Below are 27,209 nucleotides of genomic sequence, written 5' to 3'. Positions count from 1 at the left end.
ATTCACTGGACCACACCAAAGCATCCAGTTAATTAATGTGGAAAGAAAGATTATCAGGCTACTGTAAAAGTTAGCTTTTTCAACTCTCTCATACACATTGAAACCGCTTCCTAAGATGATTAAATGTTCGGAAAGTACAAAGGTTTTGGCTGAATATAGTAGATTTATTAAGCTGAAAAGCTACTTTAACTGCTAAGGTCATCATCTACCTCATGCTATTTCTCCGTGGAAAATAATCAAATCTCAGAAAGGTCACTTGGAATTGCCATATTGCAAATACGTCTAAATAAATGTGAATATCTTACAATATTGTTTCCTATCATCAAAGAATACTTCTCAGTAATCTAGAAAATTGGGCTTACGTATGTCTTAGAATACTCATTGTCCTTTCTAAGTGTCACCGTTGGCCTTTCATCTTCACCAATGAAGAATCCAGAAGTCTAGTTCTATTACTAAACTGATACTGAGTGCTAGAATATGGTCACATTCTTCTAACACACAAGGAGGTTTAGGAAAGGGATCTAGAAGTGTGTGTTTATACTGTAGTTGAGAACGAGCCTCCCTACTCAGGTAGGCAAACTACCTCAGCTAAAAACAATCAATCAATCAACTGGCACTATTTGTCTCTCTTTAAAACAAAAGAGAGACAGTTGACCTTTAAAATTTTCAGTGCTAACCTACGTCTTATCTTTGGGGAGAAATTTTATGCCAAAAATTTGAAAAATTCTAATCTGAACAAAAAAAAAAAAAAAAAAAAGCAAAAACTACCAGCTGTTAGTCTGCCTGACACCCCCTTTAAGAATGCAGAGTAACATTTCAGAGTCATTTTAAAAGGTCAGTGTGATCCAGGCAGCTCATGGTGCCAACAGGCAGAGGGCATGGGGTGCATAAGGGTTACAGGACACAGTGTCTGTGTGTCTAATATTTAAATACTAGTTCACCCAAGAGCATTATGTAAGGTCTCTAATGAAAGTCTGTGTCACATTGATCATCATAATCATTACAAAATGTACATATTGATAAAACTTAAGGAGTTAGTTCAGTATACTGGAAATCATGCTTTTTAGGTCTTGTGAATTAAGAAAAACAACATAATTGCTTGTAGATAAAGAAAAGAAAGAGATTCAAGATTCACTGAATAAATTATTTGCTTAGATCTGAAGTTGACCAAGCAGCAAACTCAAATTATCACAACCACTACAGACTCCTAGCTGTAAGTCTGAAGTTTAGCCGCCACACACACTTCACATCAATTCTCAGCTATCATTTCAGCACAGTGGATGGCAAGATCTTTCAATTACAAACATCTGTCATTCAAACCTACCTTAAAACTTCTCTAAATCAACGTTATTTCCAGAAATTGTAGAACTCTTCAACAATGGCAAATAACTGAAAATAAAACAAAACCCATACAACAATATAGAACGTCCTCCCATACACACACTATCATCATTGGAAGAACAGTGCAGATTACAGGCAAGCACACAATGCCCATGATTCAAAGTAATTCATCTGTGTAGAGGATCGTTAAATAAGGAAGCGACCCTACCTGTAGAAGTATGAACACCCTCTAACTGTGTTGTGAGTAAAATGGTCCTGAGTCTTCTCGTTTCCAAAGTCCTCTAGGGGATCTGACCACAGGATATCACACATAGGTCCATATGCAGGTGGTTCCTTGAATCGATCTAACTAAGAAAAATCAGACAGAAATACTAACCTATTACACTTTATTATTTAGGGAGTTGAAACACACAAAGGTATCCAGAAAACATACAAACAAAACACAAGTGATTACCCCATATTTCAGGGACGGCCAAACTGAGCCCACATCTACTTGGGTCCCAGCGGCTTTTACCCTTAATATGGCAGATACTTAGATAAGGATGGAGCTGGCACCTATAGCTTAAGCAAGTCTAATCTCTGCCTTTGAAAAAGGACAGTAGATACATTTTGCCCCATTCTGTGCAACTCAAGTGTGACTCTCTAGGTCCTGCTCTGGGCAAATACCAGGTGACCTGCAGTAAGACCTGTATGATGTTTTATCTATCATAAAACCTGATCAAATGAGCTAGGGACTTAAGAGAAAATGACAGACCTCCCAGAACAAGTTTATTTCAATTTAAAATACCTCTTATCAAACTTTAAGATACCAAGGGAATGTCACTGCACCGTACACTCCTCCTGCAATACTCTCATGGGTCTCATTCACTTCTACCTTCACCTTATTTTGCAGCAGCTAAGAACTTTTCTTTCAGACAATCTGTGTTTAAAGTTAGCAAATTATACAGTCATGTGCAAATTAGACAAAGCATAAAAACTAGGAGAAACATTAAAAATGGATATTTTCAGCATAAAATTATAAACACATATTTATAAATCAGGCCCACAAGTCTGTCAAATATTCTGCCTAGTAAGTCAAAGTCAATATAAGTAGCATAATGATTTAGTAAAACATTTTTTGTTACTCATACTTGAAAGGAATAAAGTGATTTTTCTTTTTCCACACTCAGAAAGTTTTTAATAAGCGAAGGCCTCTGCATGCCTACTTTCATGGGCTCATCATGAAATATTCATTGCATACCCACACTACTAACTTGTTTCAGACCGCTTAATAATTCATGCCTTTGTAACCACAATACAATACATCAAAATAAAATAGCACACACCATAATTATGGAAAAAAAACCTGCTGATTGCCAATGATGAATAGACTTGTTTAAGAAAAAAAAATACTGAAAATGTTAATGACCCTAATCTGCACTATAAGCATTAAGCAATTCTCCTATAACTGTGAAAACAACACATTTGTAGGTTAAGGTTATTTCTGTTTAATCAAACTTTTTGATTGCCAATACAGTTTCACTTTGACTAATTAAAATTCAGATAAAGTTTTAAACAAATTGGTTTCAGTGAAAAAACCACAAATAGTGTATTTCTCAGCCTGATACAAAGGGATCCTGGCTATTATGACAATTTATTTAGTAGCCTAAAGGGAAATAATTGAATGTTAATATTTGCCAATCCTCTTCAACAATAACTGTTACAAAAGCAAAAATCCTTAGATTTTAGAAGTAAAATGAAAATATTAATTTAAAATGTTTTCCATATATACATTTGTAATATAAAACACGGCATAAGATTTCTTTCAGTATGTATTATAAGGGAGAAATCTCCCTAAAAACGCGTAACATTGGAATTATGGAATTTAAACAGCACAATGTTTGTCTATGTAAACCTTTATGAGGTTTAAAAACAAACTATAACAAGACAAATACAGTTTGCATAGTTTAGTAAAAGAGAGAGAAAGCCGTGCTAGTCTATATACTATCAAAACAAAAAAAGCAGTAAAGTAGCTCTTTAAAGACTAACAAAATAATTTATTAGGTGAGCTTTCAACGGACAGATCCACTTCTTCAGACCATAGCCATACCAGAACAGACTCAATATTTAAGCCATAGAGAACCAAAAATAGTAATCAACCCTCTACTCTCTGATTTGCTCACCTTGATATTTTTTTTTTTCTGATTTGTCAACCTTGATTACTATTTTTGGTTCTCTATGCCTTAAATATTGAGTCTGTTCTGGTGTGGCTATGGTCTGAAGAAGTGGGTCTGTCCCACGAAAGCTCACCTAATAAACTATCTTGCTAGTCTTTAAAGTGCTACTTGACTGCTTTTTGTTTTGTTGGTATACTTTAGTACCATTTAGCATAGGTATAAATGTAACATATCTCACCTGACGTTAAAAGTGTTGGAAGTTTTTTTTCCCATTTTGGGAGCCTATTTCTGATCTCTGGATAAGCTAATCATGTTTCTAAATCTCTATTGCACTGGTCTAGAAGTAACTGGTTGTTGCATCAACAACAGTGCAGCACCATTAAAGGGACAGTCCGATTTAGTGAAGATCCGACCTCCTGTCTCATTCTGTTAAACCTGTCTGACAGCAGGCTAAGCTTCTACACATTAAAGTGCCTTAAGTATTCTTCAGGCATGACAATCAGCATTCAGACACCCCAGAGGGAAGAACAAGGGGTATGAAGCATAAAGAATAACCAGTTTAATCAACTGGTTGTATGTCGACTGAGGCCTCTTAAGAAAGCCTGTGACCACTGGTTGGTTGGTATCACTGTGAATCATATGCATTAAACACTATCTGAGGAATTATGGACATGTACTGATATTATGCTTTGAAGTCTGGGATCAAACAGAAACAGATTCTTTTCAGGTCAAGAAAGAGGGATCAGCAACAGTGCAATCAGAGCCTGACCCTTCTGCAGTGTTGTACAAAGACAAATGTGATCTCAGAACCCCTGAATGTTAAATAGCAGAGGGAGGTCCAGACTAACTCATATCAGGTCTGAAACATGCATCTGATGAAGCGGGTCTTTGCCCATGAAAGCTTATGCTCTAAAATATCTGTTAGTCTATAAGGTGCCACAGGACTTCTTGTTGTTCTTGTTTCATAGTATAACTGAAAAGATGTCATGTGCAAACTGGTGACAGGATGATCCTGAAAAAAAAAAAATCATTGCACAAGGTTTGCATGGACTGAATACAAAAGAGTACAGATGCGTGCTGGAAATATGTTCTTAAAAAGTCTTTGGGAGGCAGCACATGAATTCATCTTATCCTACACAAAGGAATGCAGTTTCACAGCTGGCACTGTGCCTCCAATGTAAATTAAGTGAGGTGTGACATTAGACAATGGAAGGTAAAACAAAGCCATCAGACAAGCAAATGGGGAGAAGCTGAAGATTTAATCTCAACAGTGTATGGAGACTGCACCAAGAGGAAGCCTTCATGTCTTCTGTAAAGACAAACTCTGGCAAAATATAAATTAAGACAAAAAGCCAATTTGTTATCTGCTACATGAGAAGATGAAAAAATGAGGTACTGTGGGCTCTATTATTACTGTACATCCTGGCTAATGACTGGAAAAGTGACCATGGGGACAAAATGTCTTTGGGTTTTAGTCTTGGATGTATATTTTTACTTTGCTTATAACCATTTCGATTCTTCTACTGGGCATCGCCGAAATACCTGTTGTTAATAAAACATAGCCTTGTTTTATTGTCTCAGTTCACAGTTTCAAACTGAAGAACAAAATCCTTGCCTAAACTAATTGGCCAGTGCTGTGTCTTTGAAAGAGCAGCAAACATGACAAGATTTGTGAGTGCCACAGTGAAAGGGACTGAGAACTTCAGGGGTGATGGGTCTGGAGAGATTCAGAACTGGAAGGACTCTTGGTGTCTCACTTCTTCAAGGAGTAATGACACTAGTGGAGGTCAAAGTGAAGTTATTGTGCTCTAAAGCAGGATGCTGGTGACACAATTCTGAGCCAAAGTTGTCCAGCATAGAGCCCCTCAAGGTTACAGAGCACAGAGAGAGACAACCCTTACTGGTCTAGGTTAACCCCCCAAAGCATCACATCTGGCTCCGTCATTCTTGCACCTGTTGGCCGACCAAATAAATTCAAATATAAAAGATATTTCATTTCCTCTTGCCCCTCCTCAACCTGTAATGTTATGTCTGCACAGCCTGCAGAAGTGAGCCCCCAATCCTTAGTAAAAAACAAAAACTCTGGCTATGTCTACACAGCAGTCTTATTTCAAAATAAGCTATTCCGGAAGAGCTTATCTCGAAATAATGCTGCTACACACAAAAAATGCATTTCAAAATACAGCATCTACATACACAGATCCTATTTTGAAATAGAGCCACTAGACGTACTATGGCCTATTTCAAAATAGGCTATGTTCCCTGTCTTAAAAGCACCTATTTCAAAATAGGCTCTAGTCCTCATAGAATGAGGCTTACCAATTTTTGAAATAAGCCAACTGCTATTTTGACATTATTTTTAAATAGCAGTTGCATTGTATAGACACTTGGATAGTTATTTTGAAATAACTTTTCTGTGTAGACCTACCCTCAGTCTTTGATGCTCATTTCTGTTCCTAGGCTTCAGGACCTGAGCTCCGGCACAAGCCACAACTTCAAAGTGAAGTCTACACAGTCAGTCCTTCTTAGAACCCTGGCGAGAGCCCCACCAATCAGTCTTGCCTGAGAGGGATATGACCCTTGGGGAAGGTAGGCTTGAATGGCACAGTGGAGTGTGACTAAAAAATAATCCTTAGAAAGAAACTTTGAATCAGAGAATCATATTGCTTATTCAAATGCCAGATAAGGAAAATGTGGTGATCAGCTGTAAGATATCAAGCACCGAAACAAATGAATGGTCTGCCATGCTGCGCAATAAAAAGATGGTGCACAGAAACATTTTTTGGGAGCTGAACTGCACAAAGAAAAGGTTTTGGAAACATTTTTCAGAATTGGTTCAGGTTTTCCAAAGGAAAAAGTGTGAAGAAGAATCAACTTCACTTTCTCTGTCACAGCAGAAATGGGCACAGCTTTACTTTGGAAAATAGGCAAGAGAGGAATCACACAGACCATCTCTCCAATGACAGGACTCTCATCCAGGTAATATTACCCATCAGATTCCCCAGTTTATAGAGAGAAAATTGTGCAGGGTAATTCAAGGCAGATAGTTAGGGGAAAAAAATAAGCATTTCCTGTGGTAGAAAATTAACCTCTCAAGCATAAGCATAGTATGTTTTCTCCAGACATGCACATGTAACAAGACCATGCCTGGCTCCCATTTTGACTGCCTGCATTTAGAGTACGTCATTAGTTCCATTTCAAACGCATTGCTGTTGCAATATGATGGAAGTAAGACATCTGGGCCGAGTCATTTCTTGCATTCTCAGTTTGTTCCCATCCACTTGTCTCAGGAAAAAATGAAAGGAGGAGACTACTACTGCTTCTCTATTCCTCCATAGTGTAGCAATACTCAGACCAGTGAGTCACAGAGCAGGAGATTTCAGATACAGCTTGAGGCATGTATAGCTGTCTTTTCACTGACTCTGCTGCCCAGCCAGTGAAAATAGTGTTTCTGGTTCAGTTTTACACCTGAGGGTGCAAGAAGTGAACACAGTCAGAATTCCAAAAGCTCTGGGACAGGTTTTTTTACATGCCTGGTACCCACTATTTCAACCAGATTTTCAAAATAGCTCTGCTCCCATTCAGGTACATAAACGAAGGCCAGATTTTCATGAGAGACAACTGGCCATTTTTCAAGCTCTTTCGGTTAAACACTGGAGGAACCGTATAAAATTGTATTTTTTATTGCAGGTATAGTTATATAAAACCCCACACGTGTATTCACAAATGCACAATACTCAATTATTTCAATGCACAAGAAATAATCAACAAGATGCTTAAGCAGAGCTAAAAGAACAGAATGCTCTAATGACTCCACATTGACTGTGCTTCCAAACTTACTTATTTAAAATTAATTTTTCAGAAAGCAAAGATGATGAAACCTACATTTATTACCAACACAGCTTTTGGTGGCTTCCTCATTAAAATATAGGTACAAGTTGTAGCAATATTCTTTTAGTCCCCATTTTAGAAAAAACAAAAGAAAAGGACAAAAGTGTTCACGGTGAGTCTGAATGAAATGTGACAATGTAAAACCAAGTTTCCCCTATAAATCTTAAACAAATTAAGTACATTGAAAAAATATCTGATTTTGTGAACGCACTGTTTTAGTGCCCCTTCCACCCCCGCCACACCATTCTGAAGATTACCCAGACTTACTTTCCTTATGTCATCTAAAGTGTTGATCTCTGGAGACAAACCACCATGCACACACAGAAACTGTTGGTTCATCAGAGCAGCCAAGGGAAGGCAGTCAAAGGCATCCATACAGGCATCATATACTCGTTCTGAATACTTTATTTTACCTTTTGAATAGAAAAATTGTATCAGAAGACGGTGTTCAATATTTAAAAGAAAGATTACTGTAATGCTCTCAATTAGAAAGGCCCAACTGACTCCAGTGGGAGCAAAACAGTCTCAAAATCCTAAATATTTTTTTTTGTATCTTTACAGAAAATATCTCAGTGCGTATAGTGAGATTTTCTCCTCATATTTTGGGCACTAGACATTAGGGTTACTTTCACACAACGTTGAAAAATTTTACATATATTTAATAGAAATGAAACTACAAGTTGAATCTCTCTTATCTGGCACCATCCAGAATCTGGCATGATTTTAGTTAGCCAGAAAACCACCTATCACGGGTGTAACGAAATTTCCTGTGGTCCCATAAAGTTTGTTTACAGCCACCAGTCCTGGTTCTCAGTGTTCTGTGCTGTTTCTTTTTAACTACAAAAGCGCTAAATGAACCAATTTACTAAAAAAAATGATATCCTGTAAACAAATTCCACAGAAATCTTTAAAATTCTACAGAAAGGGCATCATTCTCTAACAAATTATTTGAAATTAATTACCTGCAGAAACATAATGAAATGAATGAGCCAATACAATGAATCCTAAATGCTAATTTACCAATATGCATATTAAACTCAGTAAGCCAATAAGCATTTGAGACAATGAACATCTTCCATCTTTTAGGTTACAGGGGATGTGGACTCAAGCAATAGCTTCAGTTTATATTACTGCAGACACAGTTTATAATCATTGTGCAAATCACAGTTTACTGTGAAGAATTCCATTGTTCTTTAACACAAAAGAAAGAATGCCTTTTTCGTTAAAAAAAAGAAAAATTCATGATACACTTTTTACTTACTTCCAATTTAGAAGGCAAAATACCATATTTTAATTAACCATCTCTCTGAATGATCCTTATGCTTTTTCACACCATAGATCAAATCCTAATTGAGCCATTGCTTAATGGACCACCTGCCATTCCAGTTGCAGAATCTCCCTGGTGGAGCAATACAATACCACTCCAATCTACTGTGGCTTACTTGGTCCTGTCATGAGGGCAGGAAGCTGGACTCAACCTCTCGAGGTCCCTTTCCAGTCCTAGTATTCTCTGAAAAGTAATGTTAAGAAGGCTGCGCCTACATTATGAGATAAAATCGAATTTAGGCCATTTAGCTTGATGGTACCAAGTGCCTGTCTTCACTATAAATACCATTAGCTCAATTTACGGAGCACTAAAATCGATATAATACCGATATGATAATATCTTCGGAACCTAACAGGCCTAACAGACCTAGCGTTCAGGTCAAATTGAAAATTCCAAATGAAGGTCAGTGTGGAAGCACCATGTCTTTAAACCAAATTCATTAGCCTCGAGATGTCCCATATGTGGCCCAGAGTTCTCCACTCTGGCCTCATCCATCTCCACTGCTCTCAAGTGAGCAGGAATTAGGCGACAGGAAGACCATTTCAATTCAGCACTTGCAAGCCAGTAGCTGTGGGGTCATACTTCTATGAGAGGCTGAAAAACTTCTCTCTCTTTCTTTGCTATTAGTGTGGCTGTGGAGTCTGTGATTCTGTGTCTACCTATGCGAGCTGTCTTTTTTTTTTTTTTTTCTTCTTCTTCTGAGCTGCCTAGCAGCACGCAGCAGCTAGGCTATGGATGGGGGTTGTGCTTGTGTAAGAGGCTGAGAAACTTCTTTTCAACCATTTGCATTTTGTCCTGCTCCCCCCCAATCCCTTCCCTTCCCTCCCCTGGAGGTGCCATGCAGTCTGGAACTTTCCCATGCCCAGCCCCATCATGTGGCTTGATCCCAAACCAATAAAAGTGTGGGCTGAACATGCTGCCAGGTAGGTTGCATGTGGTGAGGGTCCTGAAGTCACCAAGGGGAAGTCTCCCTTGGCACCCAAGATATTCAGGGGCTGGTAGCTATTTGTGGGCCTTGCAGCCAACCAGGGCGGGGAAGTCTCCCTTGGCAGAGAAAATACACGGGGTCCTTGCAGCTGTCCAGGGATAGTTTCCCTTGGCAGCTAAGATATTTGGGGGTCTTGCAGCTGCCCAGAGGGAAGTTTGCCTCAGTGGATAAAAGATACTTGGAGGCCTTGCAGATGTCCAGGGATAGTATCCCTAAGCGCATAAGATATTCGGCGATTGGCAGCTATTCAGCAGTTCAAGACTTTCACCCCTAGCAACACAACACGAATGTCCCAGCTGTCCCTCTAAAACACGGCCCCAGCTCCAAAAAACAACAAACAGAACCGGAGTCCTATTACATTATTCCTAGCCAGAGTATTCCAGCAACTGGACTGCTTTTTTCAAAGTAAATTCTTAACAGCTTCAAGGGAGAGCCAAGAGGCAAGGGCTGGGACAAGCGGTAGCTTGCCTCACGGCAGACTGCCTGCTCAATCCAAAGATCCAACTATGAGCTGTTTAACTACACCAACTTTAACATTCGCTACTGGAGCTGGAATGGCCACAGCTGCTGGTCCCAGACTTGCCCTCCAATGGATCCTCGTTAGAGGATTTAAGTTGTATTCATTCCACTTACAGGGCCTTGAAAGAGTCCCGTCTTGTTATTTTTCGTCACTACCTCCTTGTGTTGAGAGTGGGTAATTTGCACGCCTGCTTCCTTCCTTGGATGTGGTAGCCGTTTCTCTCAGGCTCCCTCTTTGGAATCGAACCCTGATTTCCCATTACCCGTATCCACCACGGTAGGCACAGGAAGTGCCATCAAAAGTTGATGGGCAGACATTCAGTGTAACGTCCAGGTATGCCCATAGCCACTTGCAGGGTATTTTTTCCCCCATGCGGCATTAGTGAAAATATCCAGAACATTATGGGCCTCCAGGAACTATGGGATAGGCTCCCACAATACACTGTTGCAATAGTTGATGTTTTGCTACTTGTATGTGGCAGCAATAAGTCAAATTTGTGGGGAGACTGTGGGAAGCTGAGGATGCTCAAATTCAAATTTATAAAACCCAGCTTTAAAAAAATCAAATTTTAATAAAGTCTACTTTAGTTTGTAGTGTAGACGCAGCTGAAGTGTTGTTTGTTCCCACCCAAAGTGAAGTAAGAAATGGTTCACAGAAGCAGCAGACACTCCAAAACAACCATGCTTTTCTGTTCTGTACGCACAGAGACCTTGAGGGAGCACATAAGTGCAGAAGCTATGAGGCTTCCCCTAATGTCTACAGTATTTGACAACTTTTCCCCAGGTATCTTTACACTTCCATGGTTACAACAGTACAGTCCCGAACCCCTTTGTATTACCTACCCTTTCACCTGTCCATTTTATAAACACTGAAACTGAGATTTTTTGTATTATCTTTTCCCCAACAGTGGGTTTTCCCTTTAGAGAAGGATGGTTTAAGGATGCAAAATCATTAAGTATTATGTGAGTACTTAGTAACAATTACATTGTAATATGAAAGAAGGTCATGAATTTAAAGGACACTTACATTCTTGTTTAAATGTGAAATATTCTGTTAAATGTCTACATTCATGATTCCCACGAAGTAAAAACAGTGTTTTGGGATAAAGGATTTTCAAGGCCCACAAATACAGCACACACTGTAAAACAAAAATAAAACATGAAAATTAACAAAAGTATAAAATACTTTAGCCGTGTTTCAAACCTTGTACCCAGCAGTTCATGTATTTTACGTAGATTGTTTCCCTTGCTTTGAAGTAGCTTCACTGAAATGATTAGGTTTAAATGAAGTTTTTTACTTTTGTTAAGTAACATTTTCATTTTACGCACATTTGTGTACCAAATTATTGTCTTGCATGCATGTCCAGGGAACACAAGACCATTCTATCTTAGTGGGATGGATAGGCCTGCTATGGAAGCCATTTAATCTGCATTTCATGAGACGAACAACAAAATATTATCCAGGAACAATTTCATAAAGACTTGTGAAAAACACTCAAATCATGAAACTGCACAATTTCTACACAAAAACCTGCAGAGAGTATGAGTAGCTTCGCACCAGTCTGGGTCAGTAAAAGCAGGGTTAAAACACCCTTAGTTTGTTTAGCTCCACCCATTCTGTGAACAGAGATGGAGCATTATACGCTGCAGTAACAGGGTTCAGCAGGGCTGCTTTCCAAAGTGTGGGTGAATTCCTGTCACAATCTTCAAATTAAAACTCAGCTCCGTCCAAAGCTAGGCCCTTTCACTACAGTTAAAAACCCTAGGTGCCCAGATTTGAAAACATTAGCTCAAATAAGCAATGTTTAAGTCAATGTCCATTGAAAGAAAAAAACTAAGTACCTCAGTTCAGGTCTTAGCATATGTAGTACAGAGACTTTGATTTAATCTACCAGCTCTATTTACTATACTTTTCTCCATCTCAGCTCGACTTTTAAGAGTATTTAGTTAATGATCTGGGATTTGAGAGTTCGGTTTTTGAAGTATTTCAATTTGCACTTTGAAACCTTCATGTGTTTAGTCAATCATTTTGATGATTTCATTCTCACTTATAATTTGACATTTCTTGCTCCTAAGAAGGAAGGAGATAAGGCTACTCATGATCTTTTGAATCTCTCAGTGTTCCAGTTTCTAGGTTGTTTCCTGTCCCTCCTACTCTCAAAATGAATTTAACTCTTTCAATTCTGTAGCTATAGTTGGATATAATATGCATACCAAAGCAAATTCTTTCTTAATTACATTTGCACGAGTTCAGGCATAAGTCAGTGTAAAAGGTCTGAATGCTTTGAAGTCTCTCTCTCTCTCTCTCTCTCTCTCTCTCTCACACACACACACACACACACACACAGAGTTTCCTGCTTCCATACAGCAAGCAGGTTCAGAGTGCAGTAAATAAAAGGAGCAGAGACTGCTCTTCAGAATGGAGAACCTGAATCTACCGAGCATGCTTCTCAGCTTCCTTTCATCCCCTGTACAGCACTACCACCTCCATATGGATAGAGGAAGTGGGAGGGATGTCAAAGTGCAGATGCAGAAACCAGGTATGTCAGTATTAAATGACTACGGACGTTCTGGAGGGTTATGTGGGCAGGAGACAGAACTCAGCTACCCTAGGGTTCACATCTAGCCACAGAGAGAGTACATGTGGGGAACCTTATGCAGGCTTTCATCTTTGATGACCTCCACTTAAATGAAGACAGAGAGCTGATCTCTATGGATCAACATTCATTTTCTCCTAGTAGTTTGACCATGATTGCCTGTTTGGCTTTATCATGTGTTCAGGAGTTCCTGAACCATTTGAACATTTTGAGTGTATTACACTGTTTAAATCCCAAAATATCAAGCAGTGATAAGGGGTTGAATGTCACACACTTCTAGATTACAATGAGAGAAAGCGAGCTGTAGCTTTTGAAATTAACCCCAGGCTATGGCTCTTGCTGAGTCTTATCTCTTTTTATACTTCGAAAATTGGGACAAGCACTGCCCAGAGACTATTTCATATGTGAAATGCTTTGTTAATAAAAACTTAAGGGGTATAAGCCTTCTGTGCCTCTTCCATAAACTCTATATTGCTAACAGATTTTTCATTTTATTTTAAAATCGGACAAGAACTTTGCAAGATTCAAAAGTTGATCAGACACAGACACACGGAGAAGAGAATATCCAGAGTTTAACAGTGAATGCGAAAAGATGAGTTTTGGCAATCTTTAAGCTTGAACACATGCACGCAGACCAGGCCTTCAGTTCTTGTCCTACAGACCTAGGAGGTGCAAATCTGGCCTCTCAGAAAATTATGGCAAAATTCTCATTGATATTAATGGGGCCAGAAATTCAGTGTACAAAAGAATGGTGTTGGTGCTGTTGTGGAGCTTTCAATCTTCCCTTGTGAAATCTACAATGTAGCCATTCCTCAGTCCCTGGCCAGAACCAGAGTTGTTTTTATTTTAATGTGTTATTTGAGAAGCATATTTTAGACATTAAGTTTTCTTTTTACCATCTGCAGAATATTCCCAGTCTGCTTTATCATCTTGTTTTGACACTTGCGTGCTCCTTTATCACCTCTAGGCTTAGTTACTGAAAAAGCTTTCTTAATTGGTTTCCCATATGATTTTATTTTAAAATGATCATATGCAAAATATTGCTGTTGCCATTATTTTCCCTTCCAGCTGCTTAGCTCATGTAACCCCTAGTTCATTTCTTAAAAAGACTCCCTTCTTAAAACAAAACAAGCAAGTTCGTGAATATTACAATCAATTTGCTGAAGTGCTTCACTTGGTTTTTTTAAACAAACACTTCAGAACTTGAATTCGAACTTCTCTCTTTTGAATCAGTTTTCATTATTATTTTGTAATCCCAATTTTGTGCCGTTAGGACCAGCAGGTCAGGCTCAAATTGTCCCAGGGACATCTCTCCTTCACGTGGATCTTGCATGTACACATAAAGGCGTGGGGTGTGGTAATGGAGTAATTTGCTGTCTCCATTACAATCTCCCTCCCTGTTCTGGAGTCCACAAAGGGTTCCCTATGTGAAAAGGTAGGAAAAGTTGGCAGGCTGTTAGGACTGCATCATCTTTGCACCAGCCACCAGGAATATTATGTGGGAAATGTCCAGACCCATTTGTACTTGTTCACCCTTTGCACAGGGGAACAACTCATTCTCAGGAGGCTCTGTTAGCATGATTCCAACAGAGCTGGACAACCAGGAGTTGCAGAGATGGTGGAGACAGCTACCAGGGCCCTGGGCAAAGGGAACAGCATGTGAGAATTTTGAAGACACCCCTGTGGCTCATTCAGAGGATGTGGAAAAAGCGAACCTCACATTCCCTTTTTTGGGGGAGCAATGTGGAAAAACCCTCTTAGTGATGAACCCAGCTTCATTCTTTGCTAAGGTGAAACTCCTGCTTGATGTCAAGCTCACGAAGAGCCTGGACCTTCTTCATTAACCATGGTGGTACCACTGTTACCATGCCCTGCCCTGGACTGACTCTGCTTTTCCTCTGCAATACAGAAGACCTTGACTTGCCCTGGAATCAAGAGATGCTTCAAAGTGAGCTTCTGCATAATTTGGAAATAGACAATTTTGGATCTAGGATTTGTCACCAAACAATTATAGGCATGGGACAAGACCTGTACCTAATGCAGGTGAGAACCCTGGATATTTGAAGTACCTCAAGAATGGTCTTATTCACACTGCCAGAAAGAATAAAATAAATTTGCTTCACACAGGAATTCTTTCCTCCTCCCTGCCTCACAACCAAATGTAAGCTGTTTACTAGAAACCATATTAGAGAACCAGGCTACTTGGAAAGGCTGAAGGCACTTATTTATTTCCCACTGGAAAGTGGTGGGGGGAGGGGAATTGGGGAGATGATAAAATAGCCCTTTTTCAGGATTCGTTAAAATCCTTATTCAGCCAGAAAGCACTTAATAATATCTACCTGTATGCAACTTATTTATGGAAGCTGTTGATAGGCAGCCCCAGAGGCTGGGAGCAGAGCTGCTGCTGATCCTGGGGAGCGGGTGGGGGAGGGAGCAGCAACAACGATAAGCACTCCACCTTCACCCAGCCTACTGCCCACTACAGCCCCCTCCTCCTGCCCAGACCACCCCACCCTGCTCCTACATGCCCTCCTGCCCAGACATTGTCACCCATCCTGCTCATGCCTCGACCCCCACATCAGCCTGTTCCTGGACCCTCCCTCCCACCCAGATCTCTCACCTCCAGTCTGCTCCTGAACCCTGCCACCTTACTCCCACTCAACTCGCCAAACCCCAGCCCATTCCCACACCCTCCCTCCCATCCAGACTGCACATCCTTAGCCTGCTCCTGCACCCTCCCTCACACCTAGACCCCAAACACCCTTCTCAGCTTGCACCTGTGCCCTCCTTCTTGGTCAGAGCCCACACACACCCCCAGCCCAAGCAGGAGAGGTGAGAAACCAACTTGCAGCAGGTTGTGCAGGGGTCCGGCCCCAGTCCCATGCTGCAGTGGAAGCTCCAGTGCGGTGGGAGGCTCTGGCCCTGCAGAGAGGGCTCTGACCCCAGCCTGCAGCGTGGAAGGGGCTCCAGGGCGGCTCCTGCCACAGACCCTGTGCTGCTTTGGGGGCCTTTGCAGTGGGGCTCTGGCCCCAGTCCCACCCTCCAGCTCCCTCCTGTGCAGCCTGATGGAAGGAGTGGTGGGGCTGAGCTCCTGCCACATGCCATTGAAATCGGCTCATGCATCAGTGGCACGCTTGCCAGGGGTTTGTGTGTATATACAAGATCCATGTGAAGAAGGAGAGATGTCCCTGGGGCAATAAAATTGGGATTACAAAATAATAATAAAACCTGACTCAAGAGAGAGAAGTTCAAAGTTCAAATTCAACTTCTGAAGTGTTCGTTTAAAAAAAAAAAAAAACACAAGTGAAGCACTTGAGAAAATTGATTGTAATATTCATTAACTCACTTGTTTTGTTTTAAGGAAGGAGTCTCTTTAAGAAATGAGCTAGGGGTTACATGAGCTAAGCAGCTGAAAAGGAAAATAATGACAACAGCAATATTTTACATATGATCATTTAAAATAAAATGATATGGGAAACCAATTAAAAGAAAGCTTTTCAGTAACCAAGCCTAGAGGTGATAAAGGTCCATGCAAGTGTCAAAACAAGAGGATTTAAAATTTCCAATGATTCCTTAAACCGATTTTGGTCTGGAAGTCAGAATGGAAATTTCTGAAGGTCAGATTCTTCTCCAAGACTTTCAGGATTTCATGATGGAAATACCAAGGGTCATTTTCTTCTGCAGTTTCAGACCTCATGTTTCCCAATGATATACCAGGAAAAGCAGACTTAGGTAAATTTATGGACCTCAGAACAGCTCGCATTGAATTTTGAGACAATTCTTGTTTTCTCTGAACCGTTTTGCCAAATCTATCAAAAATGCTTTGAATTTGTTCAATTAAGTTTAATGAAATATTTAAGCCTCTATATATTTCTGAGCGAGGACAAAGATGGACAATTATAAAATTTCATTTATTTAAATGAACAATATTACTGCATTAAATTTGGTGTACATATGAGATGTCATTTGTTTAAGAAGAGTTTGGTGAAAAGTTGGGCGGAGGAGATCACCAACCCTCCAGGATTGCCCTAGAGTCTCCAGGATTAAATAATCCTTAATTAAAATGTCTGTCATGTGATGAAACCTCCAGGAACTCATCCAACCAAAATTTGCAAACCTAAATTATATGGCACAAGACTACCAGGGTCTTGACCTTCTGGATAATTTAAGAGAATTAAGAGTTTTCAGATCTACATCAAATCTTTTGACCTGTTATTTGGCCCTAGGTACCAGTCCTACATAGTCATTCATGTCACCACTGTTCTTCTTAATTCAGAAATACTGGTCTTTATTCATTTGCGTCAGTTTTAATTCATGACCGTCCTGACTTTACTTAAAACCAATCTGAGGGTTCCATACTCTATTGTGAAAACCCTGAGACATTCCACAACAGAAATGTCATGAGCTGACAGTGTCTTGGAAGTGAGTTTACCTAATCTGATGCTCTAATTTTCAGAAGGTTGTTATTCTAGTTAAAGAAGCACTGAAGAGCAACCAAAGGGAAAGCAAAGAAAGACAATTGGCAGAAAGTCTCTTTTCAGTCACAAAAGGCTCTCTCATATTTCATTCTGTCTAAAAACCCAGAATGATATAAACTATAGCAGTTTGTTTAAACCCCCTATAATTTATCTTTAGGACTTGAGCCCGCAAAATCTTAACTGCTTAATTTTACACCTGTGAACACTCTCACTAACATCAATGGAAATATTAACATGCCTAAAGTTAAGCATCTTTGGGAATGGGTCACTTGCCAGTTTGAACTGGAGTAAATGGTGGACACTGTCACTTTAAATCTTTAAATCAAGATTTGAAGACTTCAATAATTCAGCTACAGGGCTACAGGCCTATAGTAGGAGTGGGTGGTGAGGTTCTGTGCCCTGCCTTGTGTCAGAATAGATGATTATGATGGTCTCTTCTGACCGTAAAGTCTATAATATGCCTGGAGATTTTATTGTGTTATGTAGAATGCGCTTTATTTTCATCACCACAAAATATTTTCATTTATTCTGCATACTCACATTTAATACATACTCAGTGATTTAACATCTTTCCTTTGCATTTCAAATTCCATCCTCCTACCCTATGCCATTTCAGTTCTGTTCGTATTGATAATGGTTTCCATTTATATAGTGCCTTTCTTCCAGAAGGATAGTAAATGCCTGGCAGGCTGCAGATAGGGATCATCTCACCCACCACAGAAACACAGCCAGGTTTGTCTTGCAATGTGCCAGTTTCAAACTACTGTGGGCTGTTGTCCAGGGGAAGCCAGAAAATAATACTTTAATCTGTATTTCATTATTATTTTATATTAATATTTTAGCCCACCCATTTTTTCTATTTGGAAGCTTCAAGAAGGCAGCCCCTTTTCTTTAAAGTTCAAGAAAAAAACCTGCGTGAGTGCATGCGTGTGTCTGTGGGGCGGGAAATCACTCAACAGTCATCTGTAGAAAAGTTTGGCTCAAGAATTTTTACCATCTTGTGATGCAACCCTACTCACAGTTGCACTGGCAAGTATCTGTGGTGAATGATAGGTCCAAAATTTGCCACAGCAGATGGAGTTAAAGTCTTCATTACTTAGTTGGGTCCATGGACGTGTGACATACATCACACTAGACAGGATCCACCCTCTATTAAAGTTTATTCAGACCCTTTTAAGAGAGGAGAGCTCATGTTTTTTCTGCTAGGGTGATGTAAGGCAGCCAGAACATTCCTACATACTGCAGTTTTTCATATCTTTCTAAATTTGCCATAGTATTAACTGTTGAGGCCATCTTTGGAAGATGGGTCCTGAATGCTTCAACCCATTAGTCGTATACCTCCATCCTATCTATACTTGCTACTGTTGAAATTCTAGCTATGTAGACTGGTTACTTTGGTGTCCACGAGTCCAGACATGAAACTCCAATCTGTTGAGCAAGGAGTGAAGATTAATAGTGAAGATTGTTAGCTACTGAATCATCAAAGCAACTTTTAGCTAGACTTGTATTTTATGATAGGGTTCCTACTTAAGTATTACCCCACTTCACCATTGCTTAACATACATCAGATGGTAGGACAAAGCAGTATAATCCAGGTTGCTTCTTTTCCTTCTTGGCTTTCCAGGTTTATTTGCCTTAAAATATGGTTCTGGCACTTTTCACCATAGTATCTAAATGCCTCCCACCTTACTACATTGGCAAAGTGAAGTAGCTAGTAGATGTGATGACCTCTTTGGTTCTTTCTTGTTGTAGGGAAGCAATGGAGGTAAATGCCATTCTGGTTAAGCAAGAAATATTTTCTCAAGAAGAGGAAGGTTTTGTTGCAGCACGATCTAAAAACTGTCCAGAGTCTGTTCCTTCTCCATTCTTCCCCATGATCATCTTTCAACCAGAAAACCTAGGTCCCTGCCTCAGGGTCTCCCAAGATTATGTTATTCCTGTGAACCAGTTTCTCTTCCTTGTCAGCCACTCACTGAAGAGGGAGAGCAGAGAATCTGCAGTGTTTACTCCTGAATGAACAGCCCTCAATCAAAGGATGCTTGTGATTCAGGAATATGGCTCCAAACAAAAGTTGGTCCCTAGTAAAAGTGACAGAAGGTAGGAATCAGCCAGGTGACCAGCAAAAGTGTTATATTTTTAGGCCTGAAAGAGAGTGAATCCAGATATGTTATTTTTAAAAGAGTAAGGCAAAGGACAATTTCTCAACTGTGTAACTCCCAGTTCATTTATCTTCTATGTATTCAGGATACAGCCCCATCTGGACTGATAAGTGGTATACCTAGATGGAAACCCTTGCTGTAGAATAGGGTTTTACCAAATGTACATTGGCTAACTAGCTGACTGCAGAGTTGGGACAGTCTCTTATTCTTTGTTTGTACAGTACCTAGCACAAAGAAGCCTCATTTTCAGTTGCCCAATAGATACTACTGTAATAAATGTGTAAGAAACAAAAATAATTCGAAATTCAGATAGGTGATATTTAGATAACAAAGGAGTGAAATGCATTTTAAACTTTCACTGTGGGGTGGACTGATTTAATTAAAGCTATTTTTATCATGATTTAAGTCAGCAAGTAGGACACCATGGTTTATATCATCAGTTTTAATTTTGTTCTGAAATTTTTATTTTCCTGAAGATGGGCTGATTCAGATTGTTTAATAGGCTAAAAGACTTCGATATGCCACTAAATACAACCTTTACACTGTATACTACTATTTTTTGCTAACCAGGAGGATTCATCACTTCTATACACAATTATTTAAGCAACGTTATAGCTTAACACATGTATTCAGAGTCTTAATTTTTAAATGATACGTGAGACAATGGTGAATGAAACATTTCTTACTTACTAAATGGTTAATTTATTTTTCTTATAATTTGCATAAAGTTCAGTTTGGATACAAATTGGCACTCAAAAATGCACAAACCAGCATTTTAAATGTGTTATATTAAACTCTCTTAAAATGTGCTGAATACATTAGACTTTTTTTAAACATTTGGCATTTAAAATTAAATGTAAGCAATATTATAATAAAAGTAAATAAATTATTAAATCAATAAATAATAACAACCTGCAGTTGCTGAATGAAACTGGACATTTCTGATTACTGTCTGTTGAGATTTTACAATAGATCTCATCAACTCAAAGAACTGAACAGAAAAAAATAAAAATCTTACCTGCTTTTCAGTTCCCAATTAGTTTCTTAACTTTAAATGAATTTCATTTAATTAGCTGAACAAACAAACAAAGAAAATATTCTTTTTCCACCTTTCCAAGACACTAACACTGTTAAATGCTGAATTAGCACGTCAACAAATTCTGCTTTCAGGTACTTAGCTAGTGAGTTTCACCAGTTCAGTGATCCGATATTCTTTACATCTTCAGGAGCACACATGATTGTTTGATGCTTATTTTAATTTAATTTACACTGTTCTAGTAGGCTATGGTAAATTTAAGCCTTACCATAGATGGTTATAATTTCAGGTTTAATTCTCAATAGATTTTAATATGTACTTTTAACCTAATAAAAGACTTATGAAAAAATTACCTCTCCTTCTAATACAGTGATATTTTCCAGTAAACAAATTCTGTCCTCATGCTTGCCATTCATAGTAATATCTATGAAGTTCTCAGTCATGCATTTGTCAATGCCTTATTAATCACACTGTGAGTAGTCTTGTATTCAAAAAGAAATAGCAAACTTACTTCAATACTGAAGTATCCTCTGTCCACATAGTCCCCTAAAAAAAGGTATCGTGTGTTGGCAGGAGAGCCTCCTACTTCAAACAGCTTCATCAAATCGAAGAATTGTCCATGGATGTCCCCACAAACTAGGAAAAATTAAAATAGTTTGTTACACCATCAGTTCACATTTCCAGGTTAGTATTTAGCTTAATAATAAAAGTGCAGTATTACATTCTATAGTTCACCAGCTCATTTCTGTGTTTCAATTTACATCTACATTGACATGATTGGTGAGAGTGGGCTGCCAGTCAGCATAAATTGATGACAATTCCTGAATAAAAACATCATCATTTTTCCCTTTTACGTGCATCTACAGCTATTGTACAAAAGGTTACTAAATGATTAAGTAGTGCGTTCACACCAGTGTTTTACAAATAACTGGAAAATGTATTCATGTATCCTTTATTTTTTTTTAAATGCCTATTCCCTGCTACGGCCACTTTGTGCAAAGGATAAAGTGCTTATAGAGAATGCACCAAAAATACCCAGAATAAGAAATCACACTCAACAAATTAGTCCCTTCAAAACAATCCCATTCCTTCCTCCAATTGTCATTACGCTTACCTATGCTATCCCAATATCCAAGTGAATAACATCAGACCTTGGAGGGTGAACAAATATGGAGGGTGAACAAATATGGCAGAACAACATAACCAAAAGGTTAATTCACACAAAAATCTCTCACTTCTGGGTTATGCATGCATATAGAGTCACAAGGGGAAGTAACACGATGGAAAATAACTTCCAATATATACTTGTTCGTTAGCCTCTTTGTTTATAAGCCGACTGCCCCCTACCCACCCCCCCAGATGAACAGCCAAAAAAATGGAAATTTGTTCTAATTCATAAGTCAACTCTATATTTCAGTGCTTCATATTCCAGACCATCAGGGCACGTCACTGGTGCACTTGGACATTCTGTTTACCTGAAGTGTCAGCAGTCACTGAGCACTGCAGCTGCCAGTGGCTGCAGTTTGCTGATACCAACCAATGGGAATTGCAGAAGGCTGAGGAACAAACTGGCTGCCACTTCCTGCCAGTCCAGTTGGCTCGGACTGGCAAAGTGCAGCCACTGGGAGTTGAAGAACTCTGAGCCTGCCAATGCTCCAGGTACCATATCCAGGCATGCCAGCAGCTTACCGTGACAGGCTGGAAGCCAATGTTTATTGAACCACTCATACGCCAACCCTCATTCTTTTGGATTTGGTTTTTTTTAACCAAAATAATTTCATCTTAAAAATGAGTATATATGGTACTTTTTCCAATGCAAAATAATTGGTCACACTTTTATGCCTAGCAAGAAAAATTCACATAAGCTTTTGCATCAATTTATGGGTAAAGGTCTTACTCTCCTATTGAAAATCATGCCTTGAAATTATTTAATGCTGTGAAGAAATTGAAATTACTTCTCTACACAAACTCAAAAGTACAGCAGACGTAATAAAGTTCTACTAAATTAACAATCCCATGACTATTTTGCAAGCAGCAATCATACCTCACTGTCTTGTCACACGCTTTACATTTTAGTTATAAGAAACAGATAAACAAGGCTCTTTTTCAAAATATAAAACAACTTTTGAATGGGAGAAATGTAATGATCCATATTATTATAATCTCTGCTCAACAAAATACAGAAACAGTAGGGTTGCCAGGTATTCCATTTTCAGCTGGAACACCCAGTCAAAAAAGCATCCTGGCAGCACCGGTCAGCCCTGCTGACTGGGTTTTTACAAGTCCAACTGGGAGTGCACTGGGGATCAGGCAGGCTCCACACCTGCGCTAGGTCCATGCAACTTCCAGAAGCAGATGGCATGCATGACTTCTAGGTGTGGATGCAACCAGGGAGGCTTTGTACATTTCCAATGCCCTATGCGCCACCTGTGCAGGAACCGTGGCCAATGGGAGCTGCAGGGGTGGCACTTTCAGGCACAGGCCTCATGCAGACACATCTGTTTGGAAGCTTCTGGGAGCTGCTAGGGTATGTGCCACTCAGCCAGAGCCCACACCCCCAATTCCAGGTCAGACCCCCCCTCCTCAAACCAATTTCTGCTACAGTCCTGAGCCTTCTCGCACATCTTAACTCCCTCCTGGAGCCTGCACACCAACAACCTGCCCCAACCTGGAGCCTGAACTACTAACCTCTCATACTGGGCCCCACCCAGAGCCTATTCCCCAGCTCGAATGCCTCATCACTGAACTCCTTCTTGTACCCCAAGGCCCTCATCCCTGGCTCCTTCCCAGATTCTCCACCCCCAGCTGGAGCCCTTCTCTCCCCTAACACCTCATCCCCCACCTCACCCAAGTGAATGTGAATGAGTGTGGGGGAGAACAAGCAACAGAGAGGGGAACGGATGGAGTGAGGGGGGCAGGACCACGGAGAAGGGGTGGGGCTGGATGTTAAGGTTTTGAGAAGTTCCTCAGCTACATTTCTAAAAAGTAGAGCTGCAAAAGAAAAAGCTGTCACTCATATTCAATTGCATATAGGATTGCTGAAGGAAAGCCATGGCCATTCATTTTTGGCTATGTCAGGCACTCAGTTTTGGCAAAGGAGACCAACCCTTTATTACTGGTGGATATGGGAATGAAAGAGAGAGATCATTCAATTTTTATTGTGTTGTTTTATTAAGAAAGTTGGCAAAACTAGAATCAACTGCTACAGGTTGAATCTCTCTAGTCTGGCACTCTGCGGTCCAGTAATATTCATGGTCTGGGACGATTTTAGTAAGCCAGATGGCTACTTACCAGGGGTTTGTCTAAGTTTCCTGCAGTCCCATAAAGTTGTTTCCAGCCACCAGTCCTGGCTGTCAGTGTTCTGTGCTGTTATTTAGCTCTGATTTGCCCCTAAATATATTATAAGAGCCCAGTAAGCAGTGAAAGTGTTGGTAATGCTGCTAGACAATTTTGAATTCCTGTTGTTCAGCAAATTCTCTGGTACAGCACCGGTCAGGTCCCGAGGGTGCTGAACTAGAGAGTTTCAACCTGTACCATGTCTTCAGCCTCCATAGGAGACACGATGGTGCTATAGCAAGATAACACGTTGTCAGCGTTTAACCAACAGACATGCACCAAAAGTTACTCTGTATCCTTTCTGCTATCCTGCTTTATATAGTTCTTTTTCTAACACACAAACTAGCTCCCTTTAAGATGTACTCTATTCAGATAAATTGTTTAAAAGTATGGTACTTATGGTCTTATAATAATTTCTCATCTGCAGGCATTACTGTAGCATTTGAAGTCCCTCTGAATTTCAGTTGGAAGTGGGTACCTAGCTTTCCTTTTGGTAAAAGGGGAAATTTTCAAAGAGTCACTATCAAGTAGTATACTCTCCAAATTCAAAATCTGATTATAGCTTGAAATATTACTTCTTCTCTCTCTCTGTCTCTCTTTCAAGTAACACAATGCAACTCTTAGTGAAGCTCTCCCACACTAAAGTTATGTACAGAGCTGAGAGCACACAATCAAAACGTGCCAGTAAATAGTTATGCCACTTGCACAGTAGGCCTAAGAGCAAAACATGCTACTTAGCTTACTGACTCTGGTGAGCAAACAACAATCCCTTTCTATTACTGTACATATATTCTTAAGAAATTGTAACAGGGATCCTGAAAGTGAGCTGAAAGTACAATGTTTTGTCAGACATGGGATCCAGCAACTTTCCCTGACCATGCTGGGCCCCTCATGAGGTCTTCAAAGCTTCCATTGACTTCTAGTGTTCCATTAACTCTGCAGTTGTTGTGGGAATTTTGTTCAAAGAAGACAGAAAGAGAACCTGGCGAGTACAGTTTGTTGTTATTGCCTATAACAATGTTCACCTCATTGCAAAAAATAGAATCCCCAAACAGAAAACATTCATTAGAATCAATCAACTACATATTTTTATGTATGTGTTTATCAGCTTTTTGACACTGTGGTAATGACATAAATTAAAAATTTATTTCAACATCCTGTAGGTCACCAGTGATACTTTAATTAAATGTTTTCCAAACAAAGCCACTTGTTTTACCCACCTTAATTGCCACCTAGTGAACACACTGAGAACAACAGAACAGAGTTCAGAAACAAAAAGAATTGTTTTTCTATTGTCAAAACAGTGTGTTGGCAACAGAACAGACACCATTTTAAGATTCAGAGTGTTTCTACATTAGCAGTAATAACTGGTTAGGAGGTACTAATCTGCTGAAACCAGTCATGGGATCTAAGGAGGATCAACAACATCTGTAGAACACTCTAGCCAGGACTGCCTTGCCCTCACATCTCGCAATCGCCGAAGAATATTAAATTCAGACTCATACATTTAAAATATGTGCCTCAATGCCAAATGTCAAAGGGTGCACTAGTCTATAACACTGTTGTTATCAGATACACACACATTTTTTGGATATAGATTGTGACAACAGTTTATCATGTAAGACGGGGTGGGCAATAATTTTTGATGTAGGGGGCACTCCAGAAATTTGGTAAATAGTCAAGGACTGCACTTTTCCGTGATATTAATGGAGAAGGTGTGAGGTATGGGATGGAGTTAGGTGCAGATGGGAATTTGGAGTAAGGGGATGGGGCGTAGGTTCTGGGGCCTGGGAGGGAGTTTGGATGAATGAGGGGGTTGTGACTTGGGGCAGGGATTTAGGGTACAGGATAGGCTGCAAGGTCCAGGAAGGGGTCTGGGTGCAGGAGAGGAGTCTGACCTGGAGAAGGGGTGCAGGAGGTGGTTGAGGGTCTGAGAGGGGGTTGTGACATGGGGCAGAAGATTGGGGTGCAGGATCTGGGAGGGGAAATGTGCAGGAGAGTATGCAGGGTCTGGGAAGGGATTGTAACCTGGGGCAGGGGTTTGAGGTGCAGAGTCTGGGAAGAGGTAAGGGTGCAGAGGCAGGGTGCATGAGGGCAGAGGATTGTGGGGAGGGTGGGGCTGGAGTGACAAGTTCAGGAGGCATTTACCTTGGCAGCTCCTGGCCACCATTCCTGCAGGTTCCAAAGACAGGCTCTTTGCCTTCCCTGGTCCTGTGCACCACTCAAAGTGGCCACCTCCAGGGAGCTTGTGCTTCAAATGCAGGGAGCCAAATGGGGGACCAATGGGAACTGCAAGATAGTAGTGAGGGCGGAGGCAGAACACAGAGTTTCTCCCCTCCTCCCAGACTCACAACAGCCCTCATAGATGCACATGGCCCTCACAGCTGGCCACTTTGAATGGTGTGCGGGGGCATGGCAGGCAGAGAGCCTGTCTAAGGCTCCCAGTGGTTGGTAGGCCAGATCTGGCCTGTTGACCATATTTTGCCAGCCCTGATGTAAGGTATGAAAAGAAAACTGGTGACTCTCTGATCATTAATATTGTGCCATGTATGGGTAGTTCACGTATCAAGAGATATGTATATGTGCTGGAAATATCTGCACAAAATACGTTCAGTCCAAACAATTTAAGTCTCTGAATCTGTGAAAGGTTCACATCCATGCTGCCCGCCAGCCATATGGATGACATGATGCCCGCCAGCCACTGTGACATTCCTGTAATCTGTTAAATTTTAGAGTAGAAAGTGTGTTGTACTTCTAACTACATTCCACTCCCACAACCCTACTTTACTATCATTTAAATTTTGCTCCTTTATTAATAAAAGTAGTTTTGATTTCCACCATGAAATTATCTCAGTATTGTGTATTAAAATCAAGTATGGCAGAGTCTTAAGAACTATACCAGTGGTGTGCCATAGTGGTGACATGGAGCTGGAACAATGCTTAACCTTCAGCAAAGCTCTCTTGCGGAGATGGGGGGTAAAACTTTTAGGGATTTACAAGTTCTGGGAGCCCTAAAAAAGTGTGTCAGAACTTTTCTCTGCAACTGAATTTGTAAGGTATTCTGAGGAATTCAAACACAGTGACTTGTCAAATATCCAAAAACTACACAGTAATAAGTATGGATTATGGATTGACAGACATAAGTATTGGTGTGCCTGACTGATGTATTTCAATTTTGTTTACAACATAAAAGCAGCTCAGTAATGGACACTGGTCTCTAAAGTTAAAACTCTATTAGTAGGAATGAAGGATGCTTGCTGGTTTATGGGAATGATGTTATTTTAGCTCAGACACGTCAAACTCACCTCCATGTGTAGCCCGATTAATTTTTTTTGTGGTCCCCAACTACATGTTAATAAAACATACAAGTGCAGCCTGCCC

General features: G+C 40.1%; 1 protein-coding gene across 7 annotated transcripts in view; it reads right to left on the bottom strand.

Moving 5' to 3' along the window:
* The window catches only part of PPP3CA (protein phosphatase 3 catalytic subunit alpha), a 288,298-nt gene that overhangs the window by 57,138 nt on the left and 203,951 nt on the right, over positions 1-27,209 (bottom strand). For all 7 annotated transcript variants that reach the window (XM_074993513.1, XM_074993506.1, XM_074993507.1 and 4 more), the window contains exons 3-6: positions 21,004-21,128; positions 11,250-11,361; positions 7,656-7,801; positions 1,550-1,689 (exon numbers count right to left, since the gene is read on the bottom strand). In XM_074993513.1, the coding sequence (XP_074849614.1) occupies positions 1,550-1,689; positions 7,656-7,801; positions 11,250-11,361; positions 21,004-21,128 (523 nt within the window). The remainder of the gene's footprint in view (positions 1-1,549; positions 1,690-7,655; positions 7,802-11,249; positions 11,362-21,003; positions 21,129-27,209) is intronic.

Source organism: Carettochelys insculpta, chromosome 4 (genome assembly GCF_033958435.1).
Source record: "Carettochelys insculpta isolate YL-2023 chromosome 4, ASM3395843v1, whole genome shotgun sequence".
Lineage (NCBI taxonomy): Eukaryota > Metazoa > Chordata > Testudines > Carettochelyidae > Carettochelys > Carettochelys insculpta.
This window is presented reverse-complemented; position numbering and strand designations above follow the sequence as displayed.